At 41.5% G+C, this 16,772-nt stretch overlaps 1 protein-coding gene across 3 annotated transcripts; it reads right to left on the bottom strand.

Moving 5' to 3' along the window:
- Positions 1-2,246: 2,246 nt before the first annotated feature.
- Lrr1 (leucine rich repeat protein 1) lies at positions 2,247-12,597 on the bottom strand. 3 transcript variants are annotated; one of them, XM_021262656.2, is made up of 4 exons: positions 11,081-12,595; positions 9,266-9,367; positions 5,418-6,139; positions 2,247-2,680 (listed from the first exon to the last, which is right to left on the bottom strand). In XM_021262656.2, exons 1-4 carry the CDS (start codon positions 11,273-11,275, stop codon positions 2,440-2,442), a joined length of 1,260 nt encoding a protein of 419 aa, XP_021118315.1. In that variant the 5' UTR covers positions 11,276-12,595; the 3' UTR covers positions 2,247-2,439. The 3 variants fall into 3 exon arrangements, with proteins under 3 accessions (XP_021118315.1, XP_004835653.1, XP_021118325.1); XM_004835596.4 differs by having other exon boundaries at positions 9,266-9,364; positions 11,081-12,593; XM_021262666.2 differs by lacking the exon at positions 9,266-9,367 and having other exon boundaries at positions 11,081-12,597.
- Positions 12,598-16,772: the final 4,175 nt, after the last annotated feature.

Below are 16,772 nucleotides of genomic sequence, written 5' to 3'. Positions count from 1 at the left end.
ATTCCGGAACTTCCTTCCTGGTAATCTGTGGGGATTAAGTAAAATACTGACTGTAAAACACCTGGAACAAAACAGGGACTAAATAAGTGGTAGTTTTTTTTTTAACTTAAAGGCACCATACTATAAAATATTACATCATTTATAAGATAAGATAATTTTTGCTGAAAGAATTTAACTTATTGGGCCGGGGATTTAGCTCAGTGGTTTTGCCGCCTGCTGCACAAGTACAAGGACCTGAGTTCGATCCCAATACCACAAAAAAAAAAAAAAAAAAGAAAGAAAGAAAAAAAAAGAATTTAACTTATTACTAGCAATACAAAATTTAAAAAAATTTTTTTTGACACAGGGTCTCAGTCTCACTATGTAGTTCAGTATGCCAGGCTGGCCTTGAACTCACAGTCATCCCACTGCCTCACCCTCGAGTGCTGGGATCTCAGGTGTGCACTACCAAACCCAGCTCTTAGCAATACAAAGCAAATTCAACCTCTGGACCAATGCCTAGTTTTTCAGAGAATCAGCTTTGAGAAGAAATTATGTTTCAAAGATCATATATTAATAAAGTTTTAATGAAAGCGTTCTAACATTTAAAACAGTATTTATTCAGGAATAATTGAATTTTCAGAAAGGAAAAAAAAAATGACCAAAAGTCCAAGCAATAAGATGTTAACACCAGACAGTTTTCTCTGGGAACTTTTATAGTTTCTTTTTTCTTTTTTGGTACTGGGGATTGAACTTGGGTCCTTGCGCTTGCGCAGCAGGCAGCAAAACGACTGAGCTAAATACCCAGCCCTAGTTTCCTCTTCTTTATCCCCCAAAACCAGTTACGAGGCTATTTCAATGGTCTAATGGAGTGATATGAAGTAGGGTAATGGGAGTGAACAGAATGGAACAGTTAGTGCTGTTTTCCAGAATTCTTTCAAGTCCATTCTTTTTCAGTTCATTTTGTTATTGTGGTAGCTGTTTTTTTCAAGACAGGGTCTCAATAAAATGCCTAGGCTGGCCTGAAGCCTGTGATCCTCCTGCCTCAGCCTCCTAAGTAACTGGGATTACAGGCATACACCACCTCAAATGGCTGTGTAATTTTTTAATTTAGAAAAGTGGTGGCAGCCCAGGAATGGTGATGCACACCTTGAAGTTACTTGGAAGCTAAGATAGGTGGATTGCTAGGTTCCAGGCCAGCCTCAGCAACTTAGTGAAATTGTCTTAAAAAAAAGAGAGAAAGAGAAAAGCGAAGAGAAGAAAAAAAGGGACCGAGGATGTAGCTGAGATCTCCCTGCTTCAATCCTCGTATGGCAAAAACAGAATGAAGACAATAGAAGCAGCAAGTTTCTCCTCAACTCCAAAAGCAAAAAATTAAAAATCAAGACAAAGAGTATGTGAAAAATACTGCAAAACTTATAAAAGATGAAGTTGGTTGTCCCAAAGCAATTCTTAATGTTTAGTGAATACCATTTCATATGTGAAGAACACAAAGTGGTGTGATTAACAAGTTTGTATCAAGTGCTCCTCATCCAAAACGCATGGGACCAGAAGTGTTTCACATTTCAGGACTGTTTTCCAAATTTCAATTATCTGTACATACAACATGTGCTATCATGGGGATGGAACAAAATTCTTTCGTGTTTTCTATCTACTGTGTACACAGAGCCTGAAGGTAATTTCATGCAATACTGTATTTTCTGCAGCCCTGCAGTTTGACTGTGACCTGTCCTGAGCCAGTGTGGAATCTTTCATTTGGGGCATCCCATCAGCACTCATGAGGTTTCAGGTTTTCAATTAAGGATGCCCAACCTGTATATAGTTTAACACTAAAGTTTTCACTGTCATTTAGAACACTAATACTCCAAAGTTTATTTTTTGGCATACAGAAACTTTAAGGCTCAGGGTTTGATCCCCAGTACTGAGGGAAAAAAATAGCTGGCTGCTGTGCTGCAACCCTGTTGTCCTAGCATTCTGGGAAGCTGAGGCAGGAGGATTGTTTACTACCTTAGCAAAGCTCTGTATCAAAATAAAAAGTTAAAAAAAAAAGGCTAGGGATGTAGTTCACCATGAAGGTCTTGGGTTCAACTCCCAGAACAACAAAAATGAGTAAAATAAAAGATAACCCTATGTCGCAGACTCAGCTCAGTGGTGCTGCGCCTGTCTTGCAAGTGCAAGGCCCTGAGTTCGATCCCTGGTGGAAAAAACAAAAAATAAAAAAGTTATTAAAAAAAAAAAAAGATAATCATACAACCCACATTGCAATATAAGTTAACCCCACAATAATATTTGGCTTTAATGAAATCAAAGTCTTCAAGTCAAATGACTTAGCCCAAACCCATTCCTGTCCACAAGCAAGCATACTAGTAGGAAGGTTCCCTGTCTGCAAACTGACACTGTTAACTCATAATGAATCCCTGACTGAGCTGGAACCGAATGAAATTTCTCTATGGCATGACATTATTTGAACATATCTGAGGAATTTATGTAACAGACTAAGGAACAGAAGTAAGAGGTAATAGGTGCTTCAGTACCACCCATATTGTCTACTAAGACCACAGTGTGGGCAACAGAGTGCAGATTCATGGTAGCAGTTCCTTGAATGAAACTCTTTAGACAAAATCTTCCACAAACACAGGTTTTTGCAGTATCCAAATCTTGGCAAAGATGGAAAGGAATGATATGAAAGGCATATGGAATCCTATTGGGAAAAAAAAAGTATGTTACTAGATGAAACAGAACTTCATGCTTTTAAGTACAAGAATTACTAGGACGCTGAATTATGAGGGGAAAAAAATGATTTAATTAAGGGGACTCAGTATATTATTTCCCCAAATGGTAAGAATGGGACAATGCTGGAAGGCTGAGGCAACAGGATCACAAGTTTAAACCAAGCCTGAGCAAATTAGACGTTATTTCAAGATAAAAAGGGGGGAGGCACTGAGGGTATTACTCAATGCAAAGGCCCTGGGTTCAATCCTCAGCACCCTCCCCAAAAGCCTATGATATATGATATCATCTTAAAGGGTTTATACCAGTGATGGTGAACTTTTTAGAGCTCTCAATGATACAAACAGCCCACTGCGACATGTGTGCCTTAGGTTCACTGCCACTGGTCTATACCAATCCATAAAGTACTTTTCAGCAGGAATACTTTCATGATCTGTATTTCTCATCTACATTATCTAAAAGCACTCTACAGCTAATGTAACATTGATTGATCTCTTTGCCAGATAAGCAAATTTATACAACCAATAAATATTGAGAACCAGGACCGGGGATTTAGCTCAATGGTTCTGCTGCCTACCCTGCAAGCACAAGGACCCAAGTTCAATCCCTGGTACCAAAAAAAACCCCCAAAAAACAAATATTGAGAACTTTTATGAGCCTGGCACTGTTCTAGGCATTTGTATTTATGGTCAGTTAGTGGGCAATTCCCTCTTACTTAGGGGCCAGTGCCTTAAACCAGTGGTTCTAACAGTGTGCTCCCCTGACCAGCAGTATCACCTGGGAACTTGCTGGAGATGTAAGTCCTTCAGCCCTAGCTCATACTTACTGCCTCCAAGTTTGCAGACCAAAAATCTTTTGATTGACTGATTGATTGACTGGTTTTCTGAGACAGGGTGTCACTATGTAGCTCAAGGCTGGCCTTGAACTCACTATGTAGCCTAAGCTGGTCTTAAACTTGCAGCGATCCTCCTGCCTCAGAGTGCTGGGATTACAGGCCTACACCACTACACCCAGCAGTATATCCTATTTGAAATATGATCTCCCTACCAGTTTATAGTACTCAATAACTGTTTTCCATCTGAGCTTTCAATCCTATGTGAAAGCATGAACAAAATGAGTAACTACAGTTTCTCAAGACACAAACTGCAGTTAGTGTTCAAAGGTAAGAGGAAGAGAACCAACAGCTATTCACTCATCCTACATGACAAATGCTTTGGCTTTATATTACCTCATTTATCTTCACAACTCTATAAAGCAGGTATTATTTCTATGTCACAGATAAGAAAATTTAATCAAAGAGGGTACTGAGTTCAAATCCAACCTAAACTATATAACAAGAACCATCTCAAAAACAAGAAAATTCCAAGAAAAACGAAGAATTTGCTAAAGTCATATGAAGGGGCAAACATTGCAACTAACTCCAAACACTGCACTCTACTATGACACCAAACTGGAGTTCTCAAACTTCAGGGTGTGTCAGCTAGCTGTGCCCCGAGCTCTCAGTTTCTGATTAAGGAGGTCTGGGGTACAGGTCAGGGTCCTTGGGACTGGGATACAGTCCCAAACCTCTATCTCTAACAAGCTCTGAGTGATGTGGCTGCTGCTCAGGCGATTATTCCTTGAGGGACAATGCTATTCATTCAACTATTTATTTATTTACTTTTTTTTGGGTACCAGGGATTGAACTCACCACCTTGCACTTGTGAGGCAGGCGGTGGAACCACTGAGCTAAATCCCCAGCCCATTCAACAATTTATTAAGTGTTTACTACACACTAGGGCACTGTGGGGACCCTGGGACAGTGATGGTGAACCTTTTATTAGCGCTTCCAATGGTAACAAACAGCCTGCTGGAGCACACGTGCCATGGGTTTGCCAACACTACCCTAGGGAAATAGTGGAGAACAAAACAAAGTTCAGCCATTGCAGATCTTATGTTCTTGTGGTCAAAACTGACAGCAAACTGGCCAGGGATTTAGCTCAGTGGTTCTTCGGCCTGCCTTGCAAGTACAAGGACCCGAGTTTGATTTCCGGAACCAAAAAAAAAAAAAGTGATAGCAAACAAATGAAGTTAAAAAAAATAAGGCCAGGCAATAAGTATTATAACCAAAGAAGCAAAACAAAGTAACTCACACAAACAAAAAACCAAAACCAAAACAATCAAGCCCTAGAGTAAGACCTTTCTGGAATGACATCTGGGTAGAAAACTGAAGTGAGCAACGAGATTTCCCGCAAGAAAATCATTCCAGGCAGAGGTTAGGAACATCAAAAAGGCCATGGGCGCAGAGGGCATACATGAAAAAGAATTCTGATGTATTTTGTACATGTAAACTCCCCATGATGAATGTAATCATTATGCACTGCAAACATGTACTACTGCTGATCAAAATCCTAAATAAAACAAAATAAAAATTAAGCCAGGCATGGTGGTTACATGCTGGGCCTGTAATCCCAGCACTCAGAAGGCTGAGGCTGGAAGATCTCTGAATTTGAGGCCAGTTTGGGCTACACAGTGAGTTCAAGGTGAGCCTGAACTACACAATGAGACTGTCTCAAAAAATGAAAAAAAACAACAAAGGCAGCCAGCAGAGGAAGGAGTCAGGTTGGACACAGCACTGGGAGTTTTCTCTGACTGTGACTATTACTGACTTTGATGAGAATACTAGAATGCTACCAAAGGACCACATTTTATGACTATGATAGCCTTACCTATTAAATAGTATAGTTCGTGCAGATAATTCCAATAAACTTAAAGGCACTTGTAGCTTTATAACCGGAAGGGCTTTTGGTTGTTCAAAAGTATTTCCAAAAAGATCTAAGTACTCAAGAGATAAATTTTTAAATTCACTAGGCAAAACTGGAAGCTTATTTCGAGCTGCTGACAAGAAACGAAGGTTTTTTAGCTGTCCTATCTTGAAAGGAAGTTGGATCAAGTCATTATCATCTATCTTTAAATCGGTAAGTTCTTGGAGCTGGCAAAACTGCACAGGGAGTGCTTTGATTTTGTTCTTGCTGAGATCCAGCCTTCGAAGTGACTTTTGGAGTGTAGATTGACAAAAGGCCACACTGAAGGACTCCAAGTGATTGTCACTCAGGTCAAGTTCTTGAAGCTGAATGAGATCTCCAATTGTAGCAGGAAGCTTTTTTATGTGGTTATGACTCAAGTCTAACTTCACAAGGTTTTTTAAACAAAGCATTCGCATGTCAACTCGGATGAGCCCACAATAAGAAGTCTGAAGATGTTCCAGGGAATATGGAAAGTTCTTGCCTAGGGGATATTCTTTTTTGCATGTGATAACCATTTTAGTTTTAAATTTTTCAAATTCTGAAGTCTTCACTGGTGTGAGTGTTGAAAGTGATGTGTTGATGTCACAGCCTCTGTGAGCCAGTCTCATGGCTGAAAGGAAACCTTTCAAACTGCCAGAATTAGCCTGAGAAAATAAAAATTCATATAATTGTTAAGACCCTTTTAGATAATGCATTCAGGCTAGTTCTTCCTTAACAAATACTATATATAGTCCTCTAAGGAAAAAAAAAACACAAATACTATAGTTCTGCAGTATACAGAAAGTGACATAACTATTGACTGAAATTGGCTGTAAAACATACTTTTAGTATTTTATTTGATCTAAATTTCAACTTTAAAAGTTTTCAAAGAAAAGTATGTTATGTTGAGGATCCATATTTTACTGGGGTTTTTTTTGGTACAGGGATTGAACTTGGGTTCTTCTGCTTGCTAGGCAGGTGGTGGAACCACTGAGCTAAATCCCTGGCCTGAGGATCCATATTTTAAATAAAACTGTTCAAAGAGGGGATCCTAAGAAAATAAAAATAAGGCAAAGAGGCAGTAAAGATTCTTCCTGAGATCTGGTTTTAAGATCAACTGCCCCAAATCTTCAGTGCCTCTGACACACGAGGCCAGGTTTTTTGTTTTTTTTTTTCCTTTGGTACTGTAGATCAAACTCAGGACCTTGCATTTTCGAGGCAGTCGAGGTCCCACTGAGCTAAATTCCTGGCCCATCAGGTTTTCTGAGTACTACAAAAGGCCCAGGGTAACATTCATAAACCCCAGGAGGTATGCAGAGCAATGACCCTTCTCAAAAGCAATGAAGTGCGAGGAAACACAAAGGGCAAGACTGCTTCTAGATGGTGAGAAAGAGAAATCACTGATCAAGAGGCATTTGAATTAAATCGTCAGTAGAAACAGCTACTATTTCAAGGATACTTTATAAGTTTCCCAAAGTTTAAAAGTGAAGGGTGAGTAAACTTTCAGGAAGTTGGGAAACTAAGTATGTAATTTTGTTTTGCTGGAATGTGGGAGCTGTGCACAGGAGTACAAGACAGGAAATACAGTACAGTATTAGGACAGATTGTGAATGAGTTTGGTCGTTAAGGTCTGGCTGTGGGATATTACTGAAGAATTTTAGCATGAGATTTATATGACAAAAGCAAAATATTTTGGCAGTAGTGAACCCAATGACCAGGAGTGGAAAGTCTGAAGGCCTGGGGCAAGCAGTTACAATAGGGGACAGTGGCTTATAGATGGGGAAGTCACCCACAACAGTGGGGCTATGGAAATGAAAGGCAGGTAAACAGGCAGAGGACTGAAATAAAGCCTTTATTTCAGGGATAGAAAAAATGATTCTGGAGATAGAAGACAAATAACTTGCTAAGAAAACTGAAGGTAAACCAGGATAGTGCCCTACCACAGACACCAATAAAGGAATGAGTTTTTTGGTACTGGGGATTGAACTCAGTACCTTGCGCTTTTGAGACAAGCGGTGGAACCACTGAGCTAAATCCCCAGCCCAGGGATGAGTTTTATTAAGGAAAGGGTGATCACTAGTGTTAAGTTCTATAGAGTACAAAAACCGTGAGAAATAATAGCACTATGATTGGCAAATAATGGGATCACTCATTTTTTTTGGAGGGGGGAGGGTATTACTGGGGATTAAATCCAGAGCCTTCAAATGAGCTACATCCCCAGCACACACACCCCCCACCCCCTTTCTGAGACAGGGTCTTGCTTTGTAGTTCAGGTTAGCCCTGAACTATGTAGCCCAGGCTGGCCTCAATCTCAGTGATCCTCCTGCCTCAGCCTCCCAAGCCCTTTTTATTTTTTAGACAGAGTCTTGCTAAGTTGCTATATTGCTCAGGGTGGACTTGAATTTTCCTGTGTTAGTCTCCCACAGTGCTGGACTACAAGTGTGATATATGAGATTACTGATCTTCCAGGGAGCACTTCAAATAAACCAATAAAAATAAAGGTCCAAAGACAAAGTATGAAATTAGAGGCAACAGACTCAGCTTTGTCTTTCCAGAAAATTTGTTTATTTCATTTTACTATTACACTTTTGCCATTTATTCATTTATTTCAGTATTAGGGTCCTCAGACTTCACCTATGCTAGGTAAGCGCTCTATTACTGAGCTACACCCCAGTCCACCTTTTTATATTGAGACAATCTGGCCTCAAATTTGTAACACCACTGTTTCAGCTCCTGAATAACCAGAATTACAAGTGTGCCTCACTACATATGGCTTTATTTTTATTTATTTATTTAGTACCAGTGATGGAACTTGGGACCTTGCACTTTCGAGGTAGGAAGTGGACCCACTGAGGTAAATCCCTGACCCCATATGGTTTTATTTTTATTTGGTACTGGGGATGGAACTCGGGACCTTGTGGTTTCAAGGCAGGTGACAGAACCACTGAGCCAAATCCCCAGCCATGGCTTTATTTTATTTTAGGTACTGGGGATCGAACTCGGGTTCTTGTGCTTGAGAAGCAGGCAGCGAAACCACTGAGCTAAATCCCTGGCCCCTGTGGCTTTATTTTTTAAAATGGTAAGACCTGAGCTTGTTTTTAGATGAAGTGGTTAAGATGAAGATCAAGAAGGAAATGAATTCAGGTGTGGTGGCTCATGCTTGCAATCTCAGCACTCTGGGAGGCTGAGGCAGGAGGATCGAGAGTTTGAGCCCAATCTGGGAAACTAAGCAAGACCTTGTCTCAGAATACATTTTAAAAAAGGACGGGGGATGTGCCACAGAGTGCCAGGGTAAGAACATCCTCAAGTTCCACCATGGGCACAGAAAAAAACCCAGTTTTCCTCCCCATCTGGGAGCCTAACTAAAGCAACCTCTGCTCTCTTAGGAGGCATAAGATATATGGGAAGCCACTTCTGTATCACTGCCTTTTCAACACACCCACAAATCTGTCCCTGGTCAGCTATGTGGGATACCAGGGTATCTGAACAGCTGTCTTCTTTTTTTTTTGGTGCCGGGGATCTAACTCAGGTCCTTGTGCTTGTGCAGCAGGTGGTGAAACCACTGAGCTAAATCCCCGGCCCAAGAGCTTTCTTCTTTAAAGAAAACACAGCCAAGCAACTGACTGATTGACTGATTTATGTATTTATTTGTTCATTCATTCATTCATAGTTTTACTATGTAGTTCAGGCTGGGCTTGAACTCATGGCAATCCTCCTGCTTCAGTCTCCTGAGTGCTGAGATTACAGGCATGCACCACCACACCCAGCGGTTGCTATTTTCAATATCATACCTTACTTAGACAGATATCCACAGGAGGTTCCTTTAACCGGACAGTGGCCTTCCCTTCATCCACAAATTTAGTGAAGAATTGCTCAATGTTCTCCTTTAGCTGCTTAAAACCAACAGGAAAAAAAAGGACAAAAGTAATATTGTTATTCAATACTTATTACAGTCAGATTTTGGTTTGGCTTTTAATCCTGAAGTCTGGGTGTTTTATAGTTTTTGTGTGGTTGATTTTTTTGACAGTTGAGTAGTTACATCCTCTATTTAGCTTGCAGTAGATTATTGCCCTATCTGTCCAGACTCCTTTTCTGAGAGCAGATTCCTGTATGTTTCTGGATAATGTCTCTCCTTTCCTATGCCAACTATGTAGCTATCTTAAGAACTGCCAGTACTAATTTGCTTTGATAGCCTCAGTTCATTAGTTTGGGATGGACATACCTCCCGTTCCCTGACAGAACTCTCGTCTCGCTTACCACTGCATCCCCAGAACTACAACAGTGACAGACACAAACTTTTTCATGACAGATACTGCTTCTGCTTTAGACTTAAACAACTATTGAGAAGCCACTATATACCAGGAACCATGACAGGGGCTTTGGGACATAGTGGTGAATAAGACTGGCCTGGTACCTATGCTTACAGAGTTGACAATCTGATGAGAGAAAGTTATTAAACAAGTAATTAATTTGAGGCCAGCCTGGGCTACATAGTGAGTTCAAGACCTGCTTGAACTACATAGCAAAACCCTGTCTCAAAACAAAACAAAACACAACCATTTAGATTTTATCCTAAGAACAATAAAATCCACTGAAGGAATTTAATCCCCAACACCTGTAGTCCCAGCACTGGGGAGGCTAAAGCAAGAGGAATTCAATTTTGAGGGCAGCCTGGGATATATACCAAAACCCTGTCAAAAAAAAAAATCAAAACTAGGTGAGGATATAGCTCAGTTGTACAGCACTTGTTTAACGTGCTTGGGGCTCTGGGTCCCCAATATCCAAACAAAAATAAAACTCACATTCCCTCTAACTGCAGTGTCAAGGTGGAACTCTGAAGGAGAGGAGGATGGGATGGGGTGGGACAGTGGTAGAAGAGAGCCCTTAAGAGACTAGCCAGGGTGCTGGGGACCCTTTCTATATATATATATATACACGTATATATATACACGTATATATATATACACACATATATATACATATACATATATATACACACACAGTTTACATGATCAGAGAAAATTAGACTTTCAACTACTTACAGTAAACATTAGGTGGTTCTGAACGAGACAGTAACACTTTTCTCAACTAAATATTCACTGGGGAATATAACATGTAAGGGAAATAATCCTGGGAATTGTATAAAATTCAGTCAAGTGTCAGGTGCAAGGAATTGTTCCCTCGGCTTTGTTTATACAAGACACAAAGATACTGCACGTTTACAAACTGTCTGATAAAGGACAAAGGTATCTGATGAATCTTATATTTTAAAAACTTTATTTAAACTTCTAATGGTCTCTAGAAAGTTTTCCACGGCTCGATACTGTTCCCAAGTAGACAGGTGGTGCCCCACTTTCAGTTGTTTCACGCAGGCTAATACTTCCGAAAAATCAAAGGGCGTGGCTGTGATGTAACACTACATAGCAAAGCTGTAAATTCAGAGTCGCAGAGATGGGCGAGAAAAAGAACCCAGTGAACTTTAAGGCCTTCTTCCTTGAGAACAGAAGGAAGTCGCGCTGAACCCTAGGGCCGGGGTGGAGTGGGGCTCAGGGGCGGATTCCGGCCAGGCGAGTCCCCTTCCCCGCTGGAAGAGCCCTGCCCTGTACCTCGTAGCGGGTCCCGCGCTTGTCCTTCATGGTAGAGACGAGGAGGCAGGCGGAGTGCGGGCCGGCCTGCTCGCCCCTCGCTGGGGGCCGCGGCTGACACAAGCTCACCACGGCGCGGGCACCCTTGCCCCGGTTCCTCAGCCCCAAAGTTGGCAAGTGCCGGCTGACCACCTCCACCTCGCAGTGCAGCTTCATCTCTCCCACGCACCGCCAGCCGAACCACCAGGCTTTGAAATTTCCCCCTTCCCGCCAACCCGCGCCGCCGCGGGGTCCTCAGCGCGCGGGGCTGCCCGCGGATCTGCCTGCGCTCCCCGTGCGGTCGTCGCGGGCGTGCCGGGTCCTGCGGAGACCCGTGCCCTCCCAGTGCTGCCCGGGACCCCACTGCGGTCGCGGGCCAGCGGGGCACGAGCGCCGCCAGCCTGAGGGCCCGGCCCGCTCCTTTCTAAACCCGCGTTCGGCGAGGGCGCCTCGTCAGTCGCCCAGTCGCCGCTCGCGTGCCGCGGGAGGCGGTTGTTATTGTTATGGTGTCGCGCGCCTCTGGGTGTGGCCGTTGGCTGCAGAGCTTCCCGAGAGAGGCTGGTGTCCCCTGGAGTCTGTTAGGAAGGGCGCCTAGGGGCCTTACGAGCTGTCCCGAAAGCCAGCGAGGGGGCACGGCATTTCCTGAGGGGAGCTTTCGAAGACAGACATCTTCGAATTGTATCGCCGCTTAAAATTCCTGTCCAGTGAACGGTACTTTGCAGCGGCGACTTGATTTAGCAGAGGCTTGGAAGGCGGTCCAGGCCCCAAGTGCTCTTCCGACTCCGTATTGCATTTATGAACCCTCTGCGTGGGCGAGGCCTGGGGTGCAAATTTAAAAGAGGCGCTCGCTCTCGGTTTCCTAATCTTGCCTCCCTCGCCGTCTTTGTGTTTAAACATTTTGTCTGAGTTGTATTTTCATAATGGTGAAGTTTCATTAAGACATATTCTCTGTCCTGCACTCTCTTCCTCCTTCCCTCTCTCTGCTCTACTTCCTCGGCCCCACTCCTTCCTTTTCTTGTAATTAGGATTGAACTCGGGGCCTTTTAACCGAGCTACACTATGATCTTCCTACCTCAGCCTCCCAGACTGGAGGGATTACAGGCATGCACCACCACTCCCGGCTCCAAAAGTACCAATTTTCAATTCAAATGCGACAAAATTATGATTTATCCTTGTTAACCAGTGTATTGAACCTAAGATGTTACTGTTGAATCCACATCCTGAAGACACTGCTTGATTCAGGAAAAGTAGTGATGAGGGTAATAAATTACCACTCGCTCATTTTATATTCGTAGGTAGTAGAGCATTGAAACAGAACTCAGCGTTTAGCAACAGTTCATTGCAAGGCTATAGGGAAAATGAAACTACAACCCAGAATTTTCAAGGACTATTGGGCTTTTATGTAGAGACTTTATGTATGTTGTTCTTTGGATGATATAGAAGAAAACCAAACAGCTCAAAGTATTACAACTACATTAAATATGCTCAGTCTCTAGGCACAGTTGGGAGCTAGGAATACTTTCTTTTCCTTTAAAAAATTTTTTTAAATGAAATGACCTTGCTATGTAGTTCAGGCTAGCATTGCACTTAGTGTGGCCCAAGCTGGCCTCAAAGTCCCGGCTATCCTCCTGTCTCAGCCTCTGTAGAGTTCTGGGATTACAGACCTGCACCACCATGCCTGGCTGCAACTAAGAGTAGAAATATGTAAGAACTAAAGACAAAAAGCTTCAGTGCTTTGTTTGGTGTTAACTTCGATTGTTAAAGCATGAACCCAGTAAATAAATGTTAAATAATGTAAGCACCTGAGAATTACATAATAGTTTGATGGTGATTTTCTTTTCTTTTTTTTTTTTTTTTTTTGGTACTGGGGATCAAACTCAGGACCTTGTGCTTTCAAGGCAGGCGGCGGGACCACTGAGCTAAATCCCCTGATGGTGGTTTGAACAATGATATGTACTTCCAAAATACTTTCAAAAAGAGCTGTGTGGTGCCCATCTCCACCTTTTTTAATGGTGCTGGGGATTGAACAGTATTCCTAGTTCCAAAAATATTTTAAATAAGATTACCTTATTAAATGGACTGTGGTGATGCACACCTGTAATCCCACCACTTTGGGAGGTTGATGCAGGAAGACTGAAAGTTTGAGTCAGGTCTGGGTAGCTTAGTGATTTAGTGAGACCCTGGCTCAAAAAACAAAAATCAGAAAAACAAAACAAAATTGCCCTATTTAAAACATGAAATAAGAGAATAATGTACAATAAATACGAATCAGCTTTTGAGAGCTGATCCTCCTTTCCCTGTTCTTTTCTTGGCCCACTCGGTTTTAATGGCTGAAATACTTGGCTCTGATATTCTTGTACCCACAGATTCTGTTTTTAGTGGGCTATGAAACAAAGGATTCTTTGAACATCTATCTACACTTTTCTCTTTACCATCATACAAATAAAATCTGCTGTTTGATCTTTTCTATCTTTCTGCTAAAGACTGTGAAACGGAAATTCACAGGAATTAAAAATTGGGCTATAGGTTTTTTGCAAAAAGAATCAGATAACATGTAAATTTATTTTTCTTCTGTAAAATTAGTTCTTCTTCCAGGCTGTCATACCACACTCATTTCCTCCTTTCTGCTTTGTTCATTCTAATTCTTTTTTCCCCCATACCAGGGATTGAACGCAGGATCTTGAGCATGCAAGGCAGGCACAGTGGCACTGAGCTAAATACCCAGCCCTTTGTTCATTCTAATTCTATTAATTTTTCAAATCACAGTTCAGTTTCCACTAAGCCTTCTTTAGCATCTTGCCCTTTTTTGTAAACTCCAGTTGCACTTAAAATTACATTTCACTTATTTCCCTGGGTTTCTGGCATTACTAAGAATTCAACAGACAATTAATTGAATCTCTCTGATTAATTGATCTCTCTTTGTCTATTGTGAAATTTATTCTGATTTATAGCTCACTTAAGTGAGAAGTAGTAAGAACATTGTGAGATTCTACAAGATTAACGTGAGATTCTACAAGAACAATTGATGGGTAAGAGTAGATATGTTTGACCTAGAACATTGGAAATGTTTCTTGGAGGTATTTTTGCAATGGTAAATGTCATCTAAAATGTAATAAAAGCCAGGCAAGGTGGTACATGCCTATAATTCCTGTACTCTGAGAAGCTGAGGCCAGAAGATCAAAAGTTTGAGCCTGCTGGGTGTGATGGCCATCCCTGTAATCCCAGCATTTGGGTGGCTGAGACAAGAGGATCACCATGAGTTTGAGGCCAGCCTGGCTACATAGTGAGTTCAAGGCCAGCCTGAACTACATACTGAGATCCTATCTCAAAAAAACCAAACCAAAACAAACCAACAAACCCTAGCCTGGGCAATTTAGAGATTTAGGAGAACTTTTCTCAAAAACAAAACAAAAAATAAATTATTTTTAAAATTGTGTGAAACCCCTGCATTCAATCCCCACTACTGTAAAACAAAACAAAACAGGGCCAGGGATTTAGCTCAGTGACACTGTGCCTGCCTTGCAAGCGAAAAGTCCTGAGTTCTGTCACTGGCACTTTAAAAAAAAAAATACTTGTTTGCTAAACTAAAGCCTTTATACTTCAGCGTGAAAGTTTTAGATGTTTTTATTAATATATTTATTTTGTGATCCTCCTGCCTTAGTTTCCCAGAGTACTGGGATTATAGGCAAGTGCCATCATAGAATTCAGATCTGTTCAAGAAAGGTTCTGTGGTGAATAGAGTGATTACTTTGGAGCTAGATCAAGCCTGGAGGAAGGCACATCAGGAGGCTGACATAGTGATTTGCCATCCACACTGTAGTCAAATTAAAATTTTACAAGTATCTCCTGTCATTGAACTCTAAACTTTTTTGCGGGGGGAGGTTGAGACAGGGTCTCACTATGTAGTACAGGCTGGCCTTGAATTCACTATGTAACCCAGGCTGACCTCAAACTCATGGTGATCCTCCTGCCTCAGCTTCCTGAGAGCTGGGATGACAGGCCTGCACCATCATGCTCAGCTTCTTGAGCTTTTGGAGCTGAAATACAGTTTACAAAAATTGTAATTCCCCTCTGTCATCGTACACAAGAAAAGTGGTGTGGTTAGAATGAAGAGATTTGCCCATGAACTTACAGATTAGAACAAGTAGGGCTGCAATTCAAGTCTAGGATGCTGCATTGAATTCTTCCCCAAAAGCTGCAGGCATTTCTATGCTTGTTGATGTAATTAAATGCAGTTGTCCAAAGGCTTGTCTCTTGCTCCCTTTGGAATTCAGTTCCTATTTCTTAGCTGGACGAATCTCCTTAGGGAGCCTCTGCGGTTCTTCAGTTCCTGCTTTAACCTGGGCCTTGGGCTACCCCTTTCTCCTCGAGAAATCAACTCTGCATTGTAAAACATGTCGCACTTCATCCAGGACATTTGGGCATTCACAGCAAGAGGAAATTTAGGTCATCTTAGCCACAGTATTGTTACGCAGTTACTTATACAATGTTCATCTTCACCTTTAGACTACAAGCTTCCCGGGTTCTGAGTCACTAGTGATATAGGCAGGAGTACTCAATGTTTATTTGTAGGATGTATAATTTAGCATATATAAATATGCTACTTATATAAATATAGGCTGTTCACTGAGCAAATATTGTAAAAGCCAGCATTGTATTAGATTAGCGCAAGCTCACATTGAGTTCATATTACTTGTATAATCATCTGGCCATGGAAGAGCAGATTTGACTTTCTCCCTCAGTGTTGGGGGAACACTGAAATAAATTTCAGATGAGTTCAAGATTTAAAAGAAAAACTGAAAGTGTTAAAGTATCACAGGAAGACAATCTTTCTAAGAATTTTGACATGCACACAAAGGAATACACATTAATAGTAATACGACAATCTGATACTTTTTTTTTTCGGTACTGGAGATTGAACCAAGTCCTTCCCACTGAGCTACATTCTCAGCCCTTTAAAAAGAAATCTAAAAAAAACTTTTTTAGGTAGGTCTGGTGGAGCATGCTTATAATCTCAGCACTTGGAAGGCCAAGGCAGGATGATCCCTGTGAGTTCAAGACTAGCCAGAACTAGATAGCAAGACCCTGTCTCAAAAAGGTGTCAAAAAAATTCTTTTCTTTTTTGAGACAGGGTCTTGCTAAGTCACTTCGTTGCCCAACCTGGACTTGGACTTGTGACCCTCCTGACTCAGTCTCCCAGAGTGCTGCAATTACAAGTATGTGTAATCATGCCTGGCTTTTAATCATTATTTCTAGGGAGGGGAGAGGCAGGTGAAGTAAAAAGAATTAAGCTATGTTATGTTCATGTAGCAACTCCCTATCATGGCATAATTATTATGTACTGTAAACATGTATGAATAAAAACAAAAAACAAGGATCATGTAAAGGTACAAGTTCCCAATAAGAAATGTAAACGTGTTGTATACCTAAAATGTACCAGTAAGGGCTGGGGATTTAGCTCAGTGGTTCTGCCAACCTGCCTCACAAGCAGAAGGTCCCAAGTTTGATCCCCAGTACCCAAAAAACCAAAAACAAATAAAATGTACCAATAAAAGAATTTAAATAAAAAAAAAAAAAAACAAGGGCTGGGGATTTAGCTCAGAGGTGCAGCTGCCTGCCTTGAAAGTCCAAGATCCCGAGTTCGATCCCCGGTATCAAAAAAACCCCAAAAAAC

This window comes from Heterocephalus glaber, unplaced genomic scaffold, assembly GCF_053883595.1.
Source record: "Heterocephalus glaber isolate CG9 unplaced genomic scaffold, H.glaber_assembly_v1.0 deba00000901, whole genome shotgun sequence".
Taxonomy (NCBI): Eukaryota; Metazoa; Chordata; class Mammalia; order Rodentia; family Bathyergidae; genus Heterocephalus; species Heterocephalus glaber.
Note: the sequence above shows the minus strand (reverse complement) of the source record. Positions and strands in the feature narration are given on the sequence as shown.

What these genes read in the sequence shown, in the direction of transcription:
- Lrr1 (XM_021262656.2), bottom strand. Translation starts at nt 11,275, where the DNA reads ATGAAGCTGCACTGCGAGGTGGAGGTGGTCAGCCGGCACTTGCCAACT. An exon ending in AGCGCGGGACCCGCTACGAG is followed by an intron (nt 9,368 to 11,080) that starts GTACAGGGCAGG and finishes GTTGGTTTTAAG; the next exon opens with CAGCTAAAGGAGAACATTGA. An exon ending in TGGATATCTGTCTAAGTAAG is followed by an intron (nt 6,140 to 9,265) that starts GTATGATATTGA and finishes TTATTTTCTCAG; the next exon opens with GCTAATTCTGGCAGTTTGAA.